Source organism: Leptidea sinapis, chromosome 15, assembly GCF_905404315.1.
Source record: "Leptidea sinapis chromosome 15, ilLepSina1.1, whole genome shotgun sequence".
NCBI classification, from domain to species: Eukaryota; Metazoa; Arthropoda; class Insecta; order Lepidoptera; family Pieridae; genus Leptidea; species Leptidea sinapis.
The window spans coordinates 10,698,044-10,719,458 of NC_066279.1; the positions used below are offsets into that span (position 1 = coordinate 10,698,044).

Genomic DNA, 21,415 nt, shown 5'->3' on the forward strand with positions numbered 1-21,415 from the left:
GCTAGTAGGGAACCCCTATAGTAAGAAATTTTTTTCTTCAATCGGTGTCAATCGATCTCTCCCTTGAACAAAAACCTCCTCATTCTCTTGAACAAAAACAGTCCACATTTTCGTGACGCTCTATTGCGTTTCATTCGTAAAAATTATACCCGCTTGCGCCTAGAAAAGTTTCACTTCAAAAAAATAAGTTTAAAAAACCGACTTCAAAAACAATAAAATAACTGATTATTAAATATAATTTTTAAATTTTTTCTGACTATTAATAGGCTCTAACACAAGTATTATAATAAAAACAAATGCGTGCTGTACAAGAACATCTACTCGTAATTTGTTAGTTGTTCTTAAAGTACTGATTTTTTTTAAATTTTCAAATACATATTAATTATTGTATATCGAGTACAATTCAGTAATAGAAACATACAGAATATTGTAATCATGCTTGTTGCAGGCAGACCCGGCCAGCGTAGATCCAGGAAAACTATCGCCAGCGCGAATCCGCCGCGCTGGTCGTTCCATGTCCGTTCAGTCTTCACTCGACCCATACGGCTCCAACACCACCCTCTCTTCCACCGGCTCCTCAGACTTACCATCATCAGATTCTCGGCACAACTAACGCGAGGCGAACCCCCCCCATCCCGCACCCGACCCCATACCTGGCCCGTCCACCGCCCCTGTACAAGAAAAACCTGGAAAAATAGGTCTCTTCTCTTCAATCAAACGAGCAGCTAGTAAAAAGTTTTGTGATCGCCGGTCACCAACACCAAAAACTAGGGAACCCAGGTCTAAGTCCGACTCTATTAAACACGCTGCCTTGACAAGACAAATTTCAGAGACTGTAGCCACTTCAGGCGATCCAACTTTCGAAAGATGTAAACCAAAGAAACGTGACAGTGATACAGAATTCCCCGTGCGGAAAACAACATCAGAATTATCTGAAAGCTTTCCGTTTGTGCGCCGCGCTTTGGCTGAAATAGAAAACGGACTAAATTATTTTAGAAGATCGATCACTTCTGAAGTGCCAGAAATAAGGGCACCTTTAGCTAGAGGAGAACCAGTCGTAGTAGTTGATGCTGCTGCTGAAGAAGAAGATGCACCAGCATCCCCGCCAGCTATGGGCTTAAAAGAACGTCGTGGATCTAGAGGTTCGCCTTGCGCAAATCTTCCTCCATTAATGTTGCCACCTACTACGCCGGAGCCGTCTCCTGGCCGCCTGTCTCCGAATCGGCTGTCTCCCCAGAGACCTAAAGAGCCATCTTCGGCTCCAGTTATTGGTAATCCACCGCGAAGAACTCGGACTCGTTCCGAAATCCCTCCCGACCCGCCACCACGATCGCCTGACACCCCTCGTGCAGCGTCAGTTTCACCAAAACATACATTTGCGTTTAAGATTGTGTTGAAAAAAGTGGAAAGTACACCGAACACTTCATTTGACAGACCAGACCAATGAGAGTACCTCCTCTAAGCGCGGCCGCGGGTCAGCGGTGGGGTACTCGAGGTAAAACGCGCTTTACTCCAAAATCTAGTCAATGCTAGTCTAGAGCAGATTATATAAGAAACGGTTTCTAATAAGTTCAGCAAAGTTGTATTATACTATTATGTAAGCAGAACTACATAATCGGGGGTGGAATCTGTCCTGTTTAAATGTTTCTAGGTATTTATAGAAACAAATTTCCAAACAATTGATATTTGTTTTATGCTAATACTTCATGGGCTTATTAGATACCGTTTAAAAATTGAATGAAATATACATTGTCTATAGAAATGAACTGATATAAATTAGTTTTATGTAACTTAATCGATAATATTCTGACTTCTGTATCGACGCCCGCGAAGTTATAAATTTAAGACGTAGTATTAAGGTTAATTTAATTCAATATGTATAACATTGAATATTTAATGTTCTCACACTGTGCTTATTATATAAGTTATAAAAAAAAATTGTAAAAATTTTCATAAGACACGAATATATCGCTTTATATCGCTGAAATTAAATGTTTATTGCTAGCTAGGTATAAATGTTAACGTATTATAAAGATGACATTGCATAAATTAAAATAATATCATAGAGTATTCAACACCTTGTAAATTATATGTTTTAAATTGTAAGTTAAACTATCATGCCTGATCTAATATTCTGTTCAATTTTATGTTTTCTAAGGTCTTTAATATTATTATTGTCTTGATACCATTCCCTCCAAATTTGATTATTTTACATTTTCAATTTTGTAAGAAGTCATTTTCTATTCTATATTTTAGAATATAGAAGAATTAGTTAATGTTAAAATTTAAAAGGTTAGTGTATTTTTAATTAAAAGTTATTCAAAATCACTAATCTATGAAGTAAGTTTACGTGTATATGATGTTACCGACATTATCAACAAATCAATTTGATTGAAAATTTATTCAGAGATGCGTGTCAATATAACATGCGTTCCACGCGAAGCGAGCTAATTAGGAAAGATGCTCTACTTAGGCCGAGCGCATACATACAACTGTTGCATCGGCTAAACTGTTTCGTCGAGTTTTGTACTTTTCGTGATTTCTACTCAACTAAACAGTTTAGTTGATGCAAGTGCGCATGTAATAGATTTTTTATCTCCTCAAATCGACCTGTCTTTATTCAGCAATGTTCAAGTCAAGGTATTTACAAACAATGCTTATACGAGACCGGCAGTCGCGGTCAGTCGCGGATTGACTGTTTATGGTCTACGCACATCCATACCATGCAATTCACATTGAGCACTTGACCGATAGTCGTCCAACTTTTAAATCAAAAGCAAATCGATTTGGATTTTTGACTTTTTGTCGAGCAACTATCGAGTTGACAGTATGTATTAAGGCGCGGACTGACTAGGATTGTAAACGCTACAACCAAACCCTACAATATTTGTGTTGATCATGTGGCTAAGCTGCAAATGGGCACTTATTTTACTGATTTTCTTTTGTTTAATCAAAATTCACATATTAATTGAAACATTGTTCGGTTTAAGTTTTAGAAAAGTACTAATTCTATTAAATTCTTTAAAAAAAGAATGTTGTTGAAACTGAAAATTCGGAGATTTTTTATTCCAAAGTTTATTTTTGGGAAGCAACTTCCAAATTTTTTATTGGATATTTCAAATTATATATAGATACTCTATTCGGTTCAAAAAATTTTATGTCCTTCTTTGTGCACTGTAATTTTTGCGTCGGAATATTTTCATTGCGTTTTGTTGTAATCGACTCTCTAAGAAACCTATTTTTGTGGATATTGCGGTGTATGACAACGCCTTAATGTATTCTTTTACACATAATATGATACACAACAAAACAGTTGTTCAGCTAAAAGTCTTATGTATGCGCTAGCCCTTACTGGGGACTGCGCGGTACAAGTATTTTGCCCACTTTCTTATATTATATCAGCGCTCTATAATTACACTAAAACAAAATAATATATAAATAGTAAAAATGTATATTATATTGACTTAAAAAATATATTACAATGTTGTCGTAATTAAGTTAGTTATTAAAAATGTCATAAATATATCTGTGAAATATTATTCTGATACTACTTACTGTGTTCTCTTATCATATTGTAATATATTTAATTAAATGTGCCTGTATATTTACGAACAATATTATTACTTTTCTATAATATACTTAAATAAATTAATTAAAAACTTAGCTTTAATGTATTTGAGAAAAGAAAAATGTATGTTTTTTCTTCATCTATTTGTATGTGTTTTTTTAAACTACTATTTTATTTTGTGTATGTATAAAGATTTGTATAAATACTGAGTAAGTATGCCACAAACGTTATAATTAAACAAGCGTATTAAATGTCTTGATTCCTTTGTGTTATAACTCTATAAAGATAAACTTGAGGTGACATAGTCCTCGTCATGTATATGTATGTATAAAATTACTTATCAAAGATGCTATGTCTACACATTTTAAACATCTTTAATATCTTTTATATGATATAAAAATATAATGTAAGACTTTAGATTAAGGATTGGTCTCTGCTGCGCTCCAACTAGATACCGCACTACCTAAAAACGATAGCTTTTTAATACGGCAACTATTAAATGCTTATGTGCGTGGCATCTTGACACTCAATGGCATCTTTCAAATTTTGTAACATACGTATCGTGTTATTTTACATTGAAATTAGATAGTTAAATACAAAATACTTACTGGTGATCTGTAATTTGGTCCCAGTATCTTTCTTATTCCTTTTAGTATTATTTTTACAAAGTTTTACCATGCAATCCAGCATTTTGGTTTCAATTATTAGCAAAGTTTAACAGAAAATGTGGCACGTCAACGTCACACATTCGCCCATTTGGGCGTACTAAAAGTTGCCGCACTTTGCGACTACGCCTGCAGTATCTAGTTGTAGCGCAAAGGAGACCAATCCTTAATCTAAGTGTAAAACGTTGAATTATCATAATCACTTCAATTTATTAATAGTTAAAGGTACGACGTTAATCAAAATTCTTTTTACTTCAAATAGGGCTATAGTTATTCATGTGTGTTATCAGATAAAGATTTATATTAATAAATTATACATAGCATTAATATATTGTATTTTGGATGTTATACAAATAATGTATTTTTATAAATGTGTATCTATCGTCAAGGCGATTTTTTCATTAAAATTAGGAGATATTGGTATGACTAAAATTGTAATTCGTTTCAAAATGATTGTTTCTTTTCTATACATTATTTATTTCAAAGTAATATGCAATAATTAACAGAATTATTTCAAATTTGGACTTTTAGAAACTTGACGTGACAAAACCAACATTTTTAATGACAAAGCTATTCTGGATGATGTGTGAACGTATATTTAAATTGCAGAGATAATATATATATTAAGTATTTGTGTTCTCATATTTAGTAAAAAGTCTATATTTTACAAAACATTTTGCAGTTATTGTCAAGTAAAATATAGAATTTATTTTAGATTAACAATATAATATTTCGCATGTGCTGAATATTTTAAATAACGTTCTAACAAAATTCAACTTCTGTTAATTGCATTTTGTGTGAAAATATATGCTTAATAGCACAAGAATGTCCATTGTACATTTTCAAGCTCAAGTTATTGTTACTTAAGTAATACTTACTATGAATATTGTAAGGTTTGTGAATTGCATGTTTGTATTTCGATGTTTCCATTGCATGTGTTGTGCCGACCGACGTTGTTGTATTTATGTGTTTCTTGAATAATTTTGTAAATAAAACACATTATTGTCAAGAGTTTTCCTGCATTCAATTTCGAATCCTGAATCACTGACATAATTCATAAGTTATTATTATTAATAATTCTGGAATTATTGGATTTAATGTGTTGGTCAATAGATCATCCTAGCTGTTAAAATTATTTATCACATTTATCACTTTTGGTATATATGAACTCTTGTAGGTTTGGTGCATATGTTAGATGTATTTTAGATAACCTAGGTCACCGAAACAAAGAATACCAAAACCTAGTTAGTTTCGAATAGGACTAAATAAAGTGGCTACAAAACTGGAAGTTTTGAAGGGACTCACAAGACAGGAGCACACCTCTTTTGCTAACTCAGGTGTCACTAACACTTAATGTTTTGTAAAACCTAAGATATAACTTCTGGTAGACACGGTACTGAAAATTGTAAGCACATTGTTTTCCGGGCACTTGGTCGATCTAAGACCTTATTTTATTATATATTGCACGAGCGACGATATGGTTGCGCACGCGGCCATTAAGAAAGTTTTTTTGACTGATCGCCAGATAGATACCGCACATCACGGTTGTGTATGCACAATGCTTTATGAGGCAGAGGGAAAGATTGAAAAGGATTGTTTAGTGTTTCAGGACAAACATAAAGTTGTTCTGAAGCCGCAACATGTTCCCCCACTTGAAACTGCTGGGCAATATCTAGACATCTAAAAGCTCAGAAAGTGACTTGAATAAACATACATAGAACAAACATAAACTAGTAACTAGAATATAAATTTTTAAAAATATTAAATAGCTTTAATTGAGTGGTAAAGGTTAAAGCTTCACGACGGGTCTTTTAAGTACACGTTTTGGAGTTTTTAACGACAAGACGCGAATAATACTATCGTTACCAGGAAGAACTTCGACAATACCATTCATTAGTAGGTAAGTTAGGTTCTTGAACAAGCTGTCCAACTTCAAGTCGCTGTTGGTCATCTTTGAACCACTTCCGTTTCTGTTGCAGTGTGTGCAAATACTCGGTTTACCAAACTCGGCAAAACTGCTTAGAAAGCTTTTGTAGTAACTGCCAACGAGTTCGAGGATGTAAATCATCGGTTCAGGACCAGCAACCAAAGGACGTGTAGGGTGTTGCGTAACCCCTGTTACTATTTACGAAGGTATTTTATTTTGGGTACTATATTTTTATTTGTTATTTTTGGTTAATTATCGCGTTTCGTAATGATGAAGAGCTTGAGTGGTACTTAAATAATATTTCTGAGGATTATGAGAGTGAAACAGACCCATTAGAGGCGGAGGGTTTTCTGAAAATGAAGATAACGTCTCCTTGCATTCTGGACAAGATGACATTGTTTCCGGCTCACAAGAAGATGATGTGCCTTTGCCGCTCATTAGAGGGAGTATTTTATAGAATGGACATAATTGGTCTGCTTCTGCCGCATCTTCAAGCAGAACACCTCAGCGTAATATAGTAAACATCCAAAGAAGTTACAGCGAGTGAAGCCCCCGCCAAATTATTAAAGTAAGCTCGATGTGCATTTGTCCTCGAAAGAATGACAAAAAAAAGAAAAATTTTATTTTTTCATTTTAAAAAGAACTTCGTGGCCTGAAATATCGTGAGGAAATTTGTCTCAATTGTTTAGTAGCCGCAAACATTTTCTTTAAGTCGAATTTTTATGTATTACTGATTTATGTCAAGAAAACTGTTCTTTTACTTTGTTTCAATAATAAAATGTTTTATTTTTCATTAAACAACAGTTTTTTATCATTATCATATTATAATTGGTGACGTGGCACGTCTTCCAGTCTCTACTCTGTATTCCCCTGTACGGTACGATCTTACGACAACAATTCGATGGCAACAATCAACATCTTTCGCAACCGTATCTAAATCTGATATGATGAAGCTGCACACGCTATGAATGGCGTTCAGAGATTCAATTCAGTATAAGAAGAGCAGACTGATCTTCAAATTATGATCCCCAAATTTAATGCACATCAAAAAAGAGACTATAATATGATCACTAATAAAATGGACAGAGCTGATAATAACGCTGATGCATTACGTTGTTTTTTGAGTGGAAGTGATGGCACTGGAGAGAGCTTTTTTAAAAAAAACTCTTAAAGTTTGGGTTAAGACGTATTTAAACAAAAAAAGTAGCATTTAGTGCTCCAACAGGAATTTCAAAGGAATGAACGCAAAGACATAGTTATCATGCAATGATTGTTTACTTATTTCTTTGGCAACAATAATAATAAAACAATTCACATCGACACAAGAAAAGTTGCTAAATTAAAAGCTGTTCACGCTATGGATATAACTCCGACGAGATGAGCACTATACATTTTGCAGCATTAATATATTACCCTTCCATTTTTTAATGTAATTTGGTAAAAAGCAATTACAACTGAATATAGTGTCATCTTTATACAGTAATGCTACACCATTCGGTCATTTGTAACTCATTCATTCAAAAATGCTGGGTTACTAAAATGTTAGATAAAAATACGCGATGAACACGAAGAACACGTGGTTTTAACAATTGTAAGCTGTCAACAGACCGGTTACGTAATCAACGATTATATGTTGTAGCCAAAGACGTTCTATACATAGGCTACACTAAAAGTATCGGGAATGGGATATTTCCACTGTTCCTGTCATATTTAAATCTTTTTAATTGAAAACTCCTTGGTTTTAAAAATTGAAGACCATTTATTTATTTAAAAAGAATCTCGGTCTTGTCACAAGGTCTTGTCAAACTTGTTTAGTCGTTGAAAAAATGGAATTGACTCGAGAAAATTCTAAAGCGATGATTTATTATGACTTTCGAAGTGGTTTAACACAAAAACAGTGTATTGACCGGATGATTTCTGCATTTGGTGATAAAGCCCCATCCAAAACCGCAATTTATCGCTGGTTTGCTGAATTTTAACGTGGACGCGTCAAGCTCAGTGATGATCCCCGTCAAGGTCGTCCAAAAACTGCAGTCACCAAAGAAAACGTTGATGCTGTGAGTAAGCTGATTGAGGAAGATCGACATGTGATATAGCGCGAAATTCAGTCAACTTTAGACATTGGCATGAGTCAAATATAAATAATCTTGCATGAACAATTAGTTGTAAAAAAATTGTTTTCCCGATGAATACCGCATTTGCTCTGTGAAGAGCAAAAAGCGGTTCGCGTTACTTGGTGCATCAGAACTCTCGAAAGATTCCACGCAGTATCCTCAAATGCTGTATACAAAATCGTATCAGGTGACGAATCCTGGATATACGCGTACGAACCCGAAACAAAAAACCAGTCACGAGTTTGGGTGTTCGAAAATGAGTTAAAGCCAACAAAAATTGTTCGTTCACGGAGTGTTGCAAAAAAAAATAGTGGCCACGTTCGTCTCCAAAACCGGCCATGTTGCGACTATTCCTCTTGAGGGACAAAGAACGGTTAATGCAGAATGGTATGCTAGCATTTGTTTGCCACAGGTCGTTTCTGAACTCCGTAAAGAGAACTGCAACCGCCGCATCATCCTTCATCACGACATTGCGAGTTCTCACACCGCGCACAGAACAAAAGAGTTTTTAGAGCAAGAAAACATAGAATTACTAGACCATCCGCCGTACAGCCCCGACCTAAGCCCTAATGATTTCTATACTTTCCCTAAACTAAAGAATAAATTGCGTGGTGAGAGCTTTCATCACCCGAAGAAGCTGTGGACGCCTACAAAACGGCCATTTTGGAGACTCCAACTTCCGAATGGAATGGTTGCTTCAATGATTGGTTCCATCGTATGGAAAAATGTGCCAAATTTCGCGGAGAATACTTCGAAAAGCAATAAATACATTTTTAAATAGTAATGTTGTGTCACTTCCTTGATTCCCGAAATTTTCAGTGCCGCTCTCGTATTATGAATAGGTCATTTTTGTAGTTGATGAACTGGACCCTAAGTCAACCATTTGTAGTTGTTAGTTCAAAATAAAAATACACAGCGTATCAGTTTGGTTTTATCTAATAATGTAATAAGTATAGTAAAGTGGCTTCGTGAATATTTGGTTTCCCTGGTACTGGGTAAGACTATATAAATTCAAAAATCTAGTTGGGAACACTTCTCGCCAATTGATAAGCCCTAATATTTAACGACTGCCAACTCAGGTTCGTAAGCCTCCATCCACCTAGTGGATATACCCTGCTACTGAACACGACCTCGCCTTCGCCGCAGAAGAGCTCCAGGCTGCTTGTGTCCAGGAATAATCGCAACGTGCGAGCACCAATAGGTGACCACTCTACTTGTCTGACATCGCCTGATCCTCTGTCCACGCTTATTTTACGGGTTCTGGGATCCCATCGTATCCAGACCTTACCTCCACCGTTTGTGCCCTCCAAAAGCATCTCAAATTTCAGAAGAAGGTTCCCGTTAATTATAAGTTCAGAAGCTTTTGGAAGTAGTCTCGCCTGCTTACGTCTTAGCTTCTCGTTCAGTACGACGTGCTGTCTCAGCCGTTCCATCTCCGCAACCGGTTTCATGAGGATTCGCTTGTCCGCTAGGTGCAGCTCTCTCACAATAGTCATGGCACCCGACCAGCCGTCGGCATCCTCCACGTGCGGTACCTCCCACATGCTGAACCAAGCAACCACGTAACGGATACCATTGTGTTCAATCGTCTGAGCTGCGTAGAAATCGTGCCCAAAATCCATCTCTTGAAATTCTGTTTCTGGAGTGAATTCGTTGGTAGTATAGTCGAAGTTGCCAATGATGTAGCCAGTTTGGAAGGTGTTCTTGTATCGATCACCCTTTGGTGCCATTCCTTGTGGAGACATCAGCAACACAAACTTGCCTCCCAATTCGAAAAAATCTGGACATTCCCACATATAACCCATATCTCCCTTCGATTCTCCCAATACAGACAGCAATTCCCAGCTTAGAAGGTCTTTCGATTTGTAAAGAAGGACTCTTCCCTTCTGGTCCAATGTTTTGCTCCCAACGACTGCATACCAATGGTCTCCATACCTCCATGCTTTTGGGTCTCGGAAATCGGGGGAACCGTTCGGTGCCGCTGGAAGGACTGGATTGCCGTCGTACTTGTGAAAGTCTACTCCATCATCACTAAATGCCAGATATTGACTCTCATTGTAGAAGGGATCTGCAGAAGTTGGCATGTGTGCGGTGTAAATTAAAGTCATTACATCCCCATCGGCGACTGCGCTGCCAGAGAAGCACTGCTCCTCTTCCGGGATAAGGGCCGTGGGCAGATCCATCCAGTGCACCAAGTCTGGGCTCGCCGAGTGCCCCCAGTGCATCGGTCCCCACACGCTGTCATAGGGATAGTATTGATAGAACAGATGGAACTTGCCTTTGTAATACGAAAACCCGTTAGGATCATTCATCCAACCCACCGGAGGCATCACGTGGTACAGGAGCCGGTACCTCGAGTTTATTTCCAGTTTTTTATTTTCGATATAAGCGGCGAGCTCATCCTTGGCATCTTCGAGACTATTCACAGACTCTGACAATACTGCGGCATAAAAAAAAGTAAAGAGAACCAGGTGTGGAAGCCCCGTCATTTTGCGATCGTAGACTATGTCACGGTGCTTTTTACTCTGAATTTATATAACAAATCCATAGTGACCAATCACGTAAACCCTTATGAGTTACGATAACATGTACTTAAGTATTATTTGAAGAGTTATTAATTATGTACTTGAGATTTAGTTCAAGAGAGTTGTATTGGAGAGTTATATTATAACGTTATTTAAATATTAACATTATATCAAAGAGAGAAACATTCATCACTGGCTGCAAGTACACGTGATTCTACCTGCGTACCTGATGTTATTGATGTAATAAATAATAACAGCTGTGATTAATGAGTACTTGTTCAAATCAACCCCCCGTAGATAATCACATTTTAGGTGGCCCTCACGCTATAGCAGAATTTGTTCGGTCCATTTTACAAACTTGTGAACGGAAATGTAAGGTTTCGCAATTTGAGTTTTCAGAAATTTCAGAGATCTTATCACAAAGTGACAAGAGCGCAACCGCGTTTCACTGAATGCAATTAAAGTGTAAGTTCAAGTCCTATTTTTTTATAATTTTGTTTTGAGTGAAATTGCCCCTGGTCTTAGCTAGTTAACGCTTAGAGAAGGATGGAAAACGTATGCACGGTTATGATAATGCAGGTGCTGGACGCTGAGATAAGTGGCGGCACGTCAGTCTAGCGCTGAAAAAAACGTAGAGGGATAGCTGCGCATGGGTATTGTCGCGCACGGTTTACAAATATAACTTAAATTAATTAATAGTAAAATAATATTAATGACATTATTTTAATGTAATGACAAATCTAGCGCAGAGCCAAATGTGGAGGATAGCTGCGTATGAGTAGGTACTGTTGCGATCGCAAATATACTTTGAAAAATATATTATTTTAAAGTGTTAAGTACTTCTATACAAAGTACAATTACGTGCCAGAGTCGTCAAAAAATCTCAACAATGGAAAATTGATGTGTAATGTGTGAGCAGACCAACTCAAACTTAACAATAAACAACAAAATAAATAACAACACAATTCAGAACGTGACTGTACACTGGAAGTGCCCGGGGTGCCGTATCGGTACGGGGGACGGAATACGCCTGGCGAGCCAATCGGCACCACGGAAGCTCGCCCTTCATCCCTCTAGCCCCCCTAGATACCTTACTTTTGACTTCTGCGCAATACCGGTCAGCGCTAGACTTACGTGCCGCCATCTATAGCATTCAAATTCAAATTCAAAAACACTTTATTCATGTAGGTCACAAAAATGACACTTATGAATGTCAAAAAAAAATTTATAAATATTGTTTCTTATTGAATTTACCGCTACTTCGTAAAGGGTTGAGCTAATGAGAAGAAGTAGCAAGAAACTCATTGCCACTCTTTTAAGTCAAGATTTACATTTTAGTTGTTTTACAAATCATTTCAATTACAATATATGCAAAGTGACGCAACAAAAATACCCAAAAGTCAAAAACTGAAAGGCTTACATGAGTAAGTCAAAAAAAGAAAAAAAAGTAAATTAATGCTTATAAACACAAGAGTTATTGAGTATAGTAGATGCATCAATCCACACATACCGTAAATAAATAGAGGCATTATGTGAGCATTTCATAAAATAAAATATATAATAACTTTAACTTTAAAGGAAATAGTAATAATAAAAAACACATCAAGCAGACCTCCCGGTAACAAGATCATCCAGCCCCCACGAGTAGCACCCGTTCACGAGCATGACGCATGGACCAGCCATCGCCTCCCTCGACCATATTTTAGGGAAGATAACGACCTGCCCCACGCCGCCGCCACAAGCAAAGGCATTTAAGCGAGCATGACGATACCTGCCACGAGAAATCTACCGAATAACAAAACAATTCAAGTTCATCTACATATTATGCAATACTTACTAAATGCCTCTACTTACAATTTTGTTTCAAATTATATGTAACTCATGATAATGATTATTAAAATTTATTAAAAAACAGAAACAATATTAATATTTAAATTATATAACTATAATGACATTTATCAAACTAAGACAGACATGTAACAGCCCAGCAGCTCAGTCCCAAGGGTTCTTTAGATCCAGATATTCAGATATTTTATAGTACCCTTTTGTATACAACTTTTTCTTTAGCACTGATTTATATTCATTTAAAGGTAAGTTCTGAATGTCAATAGGGACCTTATTATAAAAACGTATACACAGACCTCTGAATGAAGTTGTGACTTTTCGGAGTCGACTTACATGAACAGCAAGCCTATCCCTATTTCTAGTATTGACATTATGAGTGTCACTAATTTTTTTAAACGAATTTATATTTTTTTTACATAAACAAGGTTTTCATATATGTATTGCGAAGTCAAAGTCAAAACTTTTATTTCCTTAAATTTTTCCCTTAGTGACACTCTTGGTCCTAATTTATAGATGGCACGAATAGCTCGCTTCTGCAGTGTGAAAATGGTGTTAACATCGGCAGCATGTCCCCAAAGTAAAATACCGTATGTCATCAACTTTGAAAATAGCTGAAGTAGACCAACCTCGCGGTATTTTCATCCGTAGGTTGCCGAATTTTTTTAACTGCGTATGCTGCAGAACTAAGCTTTTTCGCCAAATTCATAATATGAGGACCCCACTGAAGTTTGGTATCTAAGGTAATCCCTAAAAATACGGTTGTATCTACAGGTTTCAACTCATCGTCTTTTACTACAATATTTGTGTCAACCTGTCTAACATTAGGCAGGGAAAATTTAATACATTTGGTTTTTTTTTCATTAAGAAGGAGATTATTCGTAGTGAACCATTCCACTACTTTGGAGATAGCATTGTTCACGTCATCAAAAGCAGTATGCTGTCTATGTAGTTTCAAAAGTAAAGAAGTATCATCTGCAAACAATACTATCTCATGTTTATTTTGTACAAAGTATGGTAAATCATTTATATATACAAGGAATAGGAATGGCCTAAGAATCGAACCCTGTGGAACGCCCATGGTAATGGGACATCCAGCTGACCTCTTACTGTTCACTTCAACCATCTGAAACCTGTTGCCCAAATAAGACTTCAGAAGGCCAAGTGCTTCTCCCTTGATACCATAAAAGATGTTGTTTCCTGATTAAGATTTCATGATGAACACAGTCAAATGCCTTGGATAAATCACAGAAAATACCAACGGCATCCTGACAATTATCCCAGGCTTCAAAAATTTGCTGAATAAGCTCACCACCAGCATCTGTTGTTGAGCGACCCCTTGAAAAACCAAATTGTTTAGTTCTCATTAAATTGTTACCATAAAAATGATTAAGCAATTGTTGTAAAATAAGCTTTTCAAATATTTTACTTAGCGTCGGTAGAATAGATATTGGTCTAAAATTTGTGGGGTTAGAAGAACTACCGGCTTTGAATAATGGAATAACTTTAGGGTCCGTTCACACAGACCGGCTCGGAGAGGAGAGCAGATTTTTATCACGTTGGAAACAGTGTTTTGAGTGATTGTAGTAAAGTTTATTTTTGCATTTGCACCTTTTTTGTCATTAAAAATGCCTGAACGCGCTTCGTGTGAAGTAATAAAAGGAGCCGACCGGCTCCGCTTGCGTGCTCTTTCTCGCTCGCGCAGCCGATGGGCTCCGATTGCGTGCCCGCTGCGGCCGCGCCGACTGCCATTTTGATAGCAACATTTGAACGTAATAGTTGTGCGTACTTGTACGAAAAGATGAATGATGAAAAATTAATAATACTCGTGTCAAAATATGAGTGTTTATTTGACATAACCAAGCCATCATATAGCGATCGGATAATGAAAGACAATGCATGGGAGGAAATTAGCAAATGTCTCGGAATAAGTGGTAAGTAAGGTTTTCATTGTTTTACACCTACCCCCAGATACTCAAACGAATTTTAAAGCAAGGGCTTCTTAAACTCGTGCTGCGACGTGTTAGATTCAAAGTCAAAATAGGAATAACATGAGTTTAAATGCGCCCTTACTTTAAAAACTCGTTTGAGTATCTGATCGTTAGAATATACTTATGTAGTAGACAATTTTTATTAAATATAACTTAAGAAACTCGCGTAGCCACTTGATCTTGCCAATCTAAAGCACCACTTGATGAAAAATAATCCTTAAATTTATTCCTTGTGGTTAGAACTGCGTCGCTATTAGAACTGTTTTCATTATTATTGTCTGTTATTGCTGTTAATAAATTTATATTGCTGTGAAATTCATTCTCTTGTCCTGGCGTCCGATTTTCTATTAAAAAATTATGTAAACATGTAGTTGCTAATATAATTAAATCACAGTACTTCGGCTGAATTTTCATTCGTTTTTGATAAATTTCAAATCTTTGAGTTAGCATTCCAAATGCACATTCTACGACTTTTCTTGCCCTGCTTAAACGCAGATTAAATACTTTTTTTGATAATTCTGTTCTTGCTTGTTCTCTTGGATACGGCCGCAATATATTATTGCTCAAAGGAAATGCCTCGTCTCCTATAAAAACATGTGGTAAGCTTTCAGTGGTACTAGGTAGAGGTTTATTTGGGGGCAGCTTTAACTTATTGGTGTTGAGTTTTTTCCAAAATTTTGAATTCTGTAAAATTCCGCCGTCGCTATTTTTACCATATGATCCGACATCAACAATTAAAAAACTGTATTTCGCGTCGACCACAGCTAGTAACACTGTACTGAAAAAGTTTTTATAATTATAGTATAAGCTTCCACTATTATCTGGTGCCTGTATATTGACATGCTTTCCGTCTATAGCGCCCAAACAGTTAGGAAAATTCCAAATATTAAAGAAATCACGTGAAACCTTTTCCCACATTTCTTCATCTGGCATCTGCATAACTATGGGCATCAAAACATCACAAATTACTCTGATTGTCTCATGAATAATTGAATGAACTGTAGAAATTCCCATTCGAAAATTAAATGACAAGTTTTTGAAACTGCAACCAGTGATGAGGAATCTGTAAAAATAAAACAAACACACAAAATAGAAATATAAGACTGCCGTACCAAAACGAACTATAAAATAAAAAAGAGTTATGTTATTAATTTTTCATTTCTGTTCTTTCCAGTGACGCAGTGCCAGGATCGTTGGAAGAAACTGCGAGATAACTTCAGAAAAGCCTATTATAACCGAAAAGGCAAGAGTGGCGATGGTGCAACTACGTCCAAATTGATAAAATTTGAAAAAGAACTTTCTTTTATAATACCATTTTTTCGCAATCGAAACCAAATATCTAATGTAACATTCTCATCGGATGATTCAGAGCCTGGCACACCAATACCACCACCATCGACATCATCTAAACGTTCTGACCATTCTGAAGTTGAATCGCTTGCAAGTACTTCTGGCTCGAAAAAGAGACCACGCTTAAGCAAAGATGTTGCTACGGTTTTCGAAGAGTATCTTGAAGAAAAAAGAAATACTACACCCCGTGACAAGGCATTACGTAATTTTTTTTTGTCTATGTCAGATACAGTGGAAACATTCCCAAAAGAAGTCCAAGCACGAATTAAAAGGCGCGTGTTTAACATTGTTAATGAAGCTGAATTAAGTCTGTATGAAAATAGTACAGATTTGAATTATTCTTTGTCTATAAATTCACCGCCATCGACTAATCAATCTACTTACCTAGTGTCAAACGAAACCTATATTCCTCAAAACTATCCAGATCAGACTACTTACGGGTACAATACCAGCACACAAAATACAAAATAATAAACAATCAAAAACAATAATAATTATAATAATAATAATTAAACACACACAAATCTGTACTATTTAATTACATTTCATTAACGTAAATAATGCTTAATAAATGGAGGGCTGTGATTTTGTGATCTATTTAGATGTTTGTGTTATTTAACATGATTAGTATAAGTAATTTACATTTCATTAACGTAAACAATGCTTAATAAATGGAGGGCTGTGATTTTGTGATCTAAATAACATGATTAGTATAAATAATTGTTTTTTATTTACCTTAAAGTTACCGTTAACCTTTCTTCGGCTGTAATGGTGCAACGATAATTTGTAGTCTTTTTTGTTATATGTACTCTTAACAAATCTGTCAATTTCAAAAATTGCCAATATTCCATACGATAATACTCATAAAATTTTAGGCTATCTCTCTTCAATTCCTCGAAAATGGTGTGAAACTCCCCATGGATTAGTCTGTTTTTCCAAATATGTTTTACCCATATTTGTTTCCGCTTGCGCTTACGTTTCCTATGTTCTATTTCAAGTAATCTTGCTAACAAATATATTTCTTCGTCGGAGCTATCTAAATCCATGTTTCGAAAAGCACACGTTAACACACCGAAAACAAAACTTAGACTGCGCGGAATACTGGCACTGCCTTTGTAGTGTATCCACCCGACTCCGAGCGCATCCGACCGGCTCCGAGCACATCCAACCGCACCCGCTTTCAGATCTCTTCCAGCCGGTCGATGTGAAATAGTTGGCGGCTCCGCTCCGGCCAATTCCAAGCGTATACGACCCGGTCTGTGTGAAAAGAAAAAAGCAGGCCGATGCTCTCCGAGCCGGTCTGTGTGAACGGACCCTTACTCTGTTTCATCAAATCAGGAAACACACCATTGTCAACACATAAGTTAAATATGACAACCATGTATGGAGCAATACAATCAGCTATGGAGTGAATTATTTTAACGGATAAGCCATCAAGATCAGCAACCTTTTTCAATTCTACTGATTTAAAGGCTTTCATTACATCATTGTAAGTAACATGAGTGAATTTGAACTCTATTTTACATTCATTTACATTAGACATAATTATAGATTCAGCAAGAGTGGCAGATGACTTTAGGGCCTTGGTGATGGAAACTGGAATATCAGCAAAAAATCTTTCAAAAGCATCCGCAACATCTTGGTCTGTATCCAAGATTTTATCATTTATTTTTAAACTAAAATTTAAGTTGCGAGGTTTGTTTCTTCCAGTCTCACTGTTTATTACTTGCCATCTTGATTTTATTTTATCTGAACTATTTTTAATTTTATTACTTATATACATTGATTTTGCTAAGGTACATGAGCGTTTAAATATCTTTGAATAATTTTTTACATAGTTAGCAAATCTTTCTGAGTGATTATACAATTTTTCCTCATAAAGTGAGTATAATTTCCTCCTGCTAATATGAATTCCCACCGTTGCCCAATCACTGAAAGACAATGAATTATTTTTCTGTATATACTTTGGCTTAAATATAACATTATTGATAACATCAATAACAGAATCATATAGTTCATTTGGGTCCTCATAATAATTTAAATTAGGTTACTTCATTAAAGTATTTGATCTAAAATTATTTAGGCGACTAGTGTTCACAGGTACATATTTAACACTGTACTTAGGTTTACTATAATTAAAATTAAAAGTGGTTAGTAGGCCACAGTGGTCTGATTCTAATTTATTTATAATTGACTTTGACTGTGGAACAATATTGGTAAATATATTATCAAGACAGGTTGATGTAGTCACTGTAATTCTAGTTACTAGATTATAGCATCGAAATAGGGATATTAGCTTAGTGCTCAGGCCGGCTTCAACTAATAAATTGACATTAAAATCTCCACAAACAAGAATATTTTTATTACTAATTTTCAATAAAACTTCATCCATAATTTTTTCAAAAATGTCATATAATGCAGCTGGTGGTCTGTATACACTCATTACAACAAGCTGCTCAAGCTCTATACAGGCTATCTCAATAGTTTGTTCAACTGACAGGCTCACAATATCAGAACGTTCTTTATATTTTAAACTGTTATGAATCAGTATTAGAGAGCCTCCGTGTATTGCATTTTGTCTGTTGAACGAACTAGCAACCTGGTGCTTGCCAAAATTAAACATAAGCTGATGACTTTTTAACCAATGTTCTGTTAAACAAAGTACATCAATATCATTATTATTTAAAAACAACTCAATTTCCAAGTGTTTCCCAGACAAGCCCTGAATATTTTGGTGCACCAGGTTAATAAAATTTTTATTATTAAATTTATCTAATACGGGTGTGCTATGCTTTATATTCAAGTTATTATTTTTTTTTTGTATTAGATTTCAAATTTCTGCCGGAGTTGTTCTCAGTTGTCTTATAAACTAGTTTAAATGGTTTGGAAAATATTCCACAGTTTTAATACCAAAGGTACTACTAACCTGCTCAATAGAAGCAGGTGTCTGTCTGTTCACCGAACAGGATAAGTTAATAAAATAATAATTTAGCGCATGTGCTAATTGTCGAATGCCATATTTAGAAAGATAATAATTTTCTTTAGTCAATAAAAAATACTTTCCAATAAACTTATTGGTGTCCATAAAATGGAAAAGACCATGACGACATGTCAAGGTATGCATATATAAATTTAACTTATGTCTATGATTATTTTCTTGTTCTGGCAAGCTCTGACTGAATGGTAACCCAAACAAAATTATTTTATTTACATTATCTAAGTTGCTAAGCAATTTGAAATAATTAGCAATATCCTTATTATTAGTTCTTCCTTTTCTACCAATTAGAATTATTATTGTTGTATTTAAATTGAATTTAGAAGTTTGCTGAAGCATTGCTGAAGAACTATTGATATTTTTATTAACGGTGTCAAATTAAAGTGGAAGCAGGAGATACATCAGCATTGGTTGCGGCTGCACGCACTACCTTCGATGTTAACTTCACCTAAATGTTATTCTTAATTTTTGGATAATAGTACAACACTTATTACGTAAGCTTATTTGGAACACGTACTTTCGGCGATGGTAAAAACTTAAGTGACGATTGACAAGTGTTTTAAAATAAAAACGACTGATTAATTTTGACTGCTCGTTCGATCGTTTCATCTTGGTTTTAAATTTTAAACAATAAAATATGAAATGAAAGTATCGAAAGATAAAATGTACAAAATTCATAGGAAACACTCACTACTGATAATAATAATTGGCTCCTGAAGTGTTAATCTAGATAACGTTAATTATCTACGAATATTGATCACAAAATTTCTGTGTTTTATTATTAAACATGTAATAAAATAAAAAAATCAACTTTGTGAGTAATCCGGCACGTGTGATCAGAATCCGACGAAGCTCTTACCAGCCGCCCCTCTATCGCCCCCAGGCTTACCAACCCTGGCAACCGAGGTACTCCTCGGCCCTGACTTTGACTGTGGAACAATATTGGTAAGTCAAGTAAGGTCAGTCAGTAGTAACTGAGACGCTACTTTCTCCCTAACATTAAACTGTAGGGGTTGTGGGTGGGATAACAATTTATTCAGTTATATTTATTTTTTATCGCTTACATCTAACTATTTTTAACATTTACTTATTTTCTCATACAGACTTACAGCTAACAACTGACATTTTTCTTCATTGCTACTTATATATCTACTACATGCATACTTATGTTTGCGACATGCGACTTTGATGTTATCTGTATTACTGAGACTTGGTTAAACGAAAGAATTCATAGTAACGAATTATTAAATGATAACTATGTTGTTTGGAGGCGAGATCGCGAATACCGTGCGACGGAGCATACACTAGGGTCGGAGTTCTAATTGCAGTGCGTCTGGAGCATGCTACTGAAATAAAGGATGACTGGAATTCTTCTGCAGATCTATAGGTAACTATATCTCTACAACATCGTAAGCCGCGGGTGACCTACAAAATGCACATATGTGTAATCATTTAAGGAACTCTTTCACAGTACAGACATCGACATTCTCATCAAATGTATTAGGGGACTTTAAATTAGAATGTAAACTATCTGAGGACGGTTGTTCATATCAAGCATGTAACATACAAGTTACCTCTCAATTTGAATTAATTGACAACGTTTCTATTTGCAATATTTTACAGTATAACTCAATTTTGAACATAAATAATAAAATATTAAATCTTGTACTATCTAATAATGTGGTTTCCGTCTCTCAGTCAACCAGCCCTCTAGTGCCTGAGGATACCCACCATAACATTAACAATTATGCTGAATTTGTTGAACTACACTCATTAGAAAGTGTACCACATTTAAAGTATCAGTATAACCTAGGAGATTACCTCTTAGTATATACTGAATATACCATATTAATAATAAAACTTTTGAGAAAGCTGTAAATTTTGTTTATGATACATTATACAAATTAAGAGACGAGCATATACCGTCCCCAGTGGTATAAATTACCTCTTATCAAAATCTTAAAGGAAAAATAAATATTTCGCAAAAAAAATCAAAAATTATGGCAATCTTTCCAATTTTAATTCATACGTCACTTTAAGAGATCGTGCTGTTAGAATGGAGCATGAAATTTTGAAGAATATATTTAAAAAAATGAAATGAATATAAACAAAAATCCTAAGTCATTCTGGTCGTACGTGAAGTCGAAGAGGAGTTCAAACAACTACCCCGCTGTATTTACATATTGGGACGATACTAAAATAATGGTGAGGAGATTTGTAATATGTTCGGAGATTTTTTTCATTCAAACTTTCTCAACAACACAGTTTCCGTCATATTTATTATGACGGAAAAAAAATTTTAACAAAAAAACAACCGACTTCAATAACACTGCACTAAAATTGCACTAAAAAGTATAAAAAATAATTGCGTATTTTTATACAATCCAATTAATTAATCTAATTCTAGTTACGATTATTGTTATTTTTGGAATCGGTAT

General features: G+C 35.5%; 4 protein-coding genes across 5 annotated transcripts in view; 2 read left to right on the forward strand and 2 right to left on the reverse strand.

The window, feature by feature from the left end:
* Positions 1 to 3,604, forward strand: part of LOC126968481 (serine-enriched protein) — a 32,987-nt gene extending 29,383 nt beyond the window's left edge. The window contains exon 9 of one of the 2 annotated variants that reach the window (XM_050813548.1): positions 449 to 3,604. In XM_050813548.1, the coding sequence (XP_050669505.1) occupies positions 449 to 613 (165 nt within the window). In that variant the 3' untranslated portion in view covers positions 614 to 3,604. The remainder of the gene's footprint in view (positions 1 to 448) is intronic. The other variant, XM_050813549.1, reaches the window with a different exon arrangement.
* A 5,590-nt stretch (positions 3,605 to 9,194) lies between these two features.
* On the reverse strand, positions 9,195 to 10,784 carry LOC126968469 (sucrose-6-phosphate hydrolase-like). Its single transcript, XM_050813531.1, has one exon. It carries the CDS (start codon positions 10,761 to 10,763, stop codon positions 9,294 to 9,296), a length of 1,470 nt encoding a protein of 489 aa, XP_050669488.1. The 5' UTR covers positions 10,764 to 10,784; the 3' UTR covers positions 9,195 to 9,293.
* Positions 10,785 to 14,442: 3,658 nt separating this feature from the next.
* LOC126968504 (uncharacterized) lies at positions 14,443 to 16,723 on the forward strand. Its single transcript, XM_050813582.1, has 2 exons — positions 14,443 to 14,575; positions 15,807 to 16,723. The coding sequence occupies exons 1-2, from the start codon at positions 14,443 to 14,445 to the stop codon at positions 16,451 to 16,453; spliced, it is 780 nt and encodes a 259-aa protein (XP_050669539.1). The 3' UTR covers positions 16,454 to 16,723.
* On the reverse strand, positions 14,468 to 17,028 carry LOC126968476 (uncharacterized). Its single transcript, XM_050813541.1, has 2 exons — positions 16,718 to 17,028; positions 14,468 to 15,695 (listed from the first exon to the last, which is right to left on the reverse strand). The coding sequence occupies exons 1-2, from the start codon at positions 17,026 to 17,028 to the stop codon at positions 14,786 to 14,788; spliced, it is 1,221 nt and encodes a 406-aa protein (XP_050669498.1). The 3' UTR covers positions 14,468 to 14,785.
* Positions 17,029 to 21,415: the final 4,387 nt, after the last annotated feature.

Bases quoted from the DNA above. Each gene is read 5' to 3' on its own strand.
- LOC126968504 (XM_050813582.1), top strand. From the start codon at position 14,443: ATGAATGATGAAAAATTAATAATACTCGTGTCAAAATATGAGTGTTTA. The intron at 14,576-15,806 runs GTAAGTAAGGTT...TGTTCTTTCCAG, and splicing joins CAAATGTCTCGGAATAAGTG to TGACGCAGTGCCAGGATCGT.
- LOC126968476 (XM_050813541.1), bottom strand. From the start codon at position 17,028: ATGGATTTAGATAGCTCCGACGAAGAAATATATTTGTTAGCAAGATTA. The intron at 15,696-16,717 runs GTAAATAAAAAA...TTATTTTTACAG, and splicing joins AGGTTAACGGTAACTTTAAG to ATTCCTCATCACTGGTTGCA.
- LOC126968469 (XM_050813531.1), bottom strand. From the start codon at position 10,763: ATGACGGGGCTTCCACACCTGGTTCTCTTTACTTTTTTTTATGCCGCA.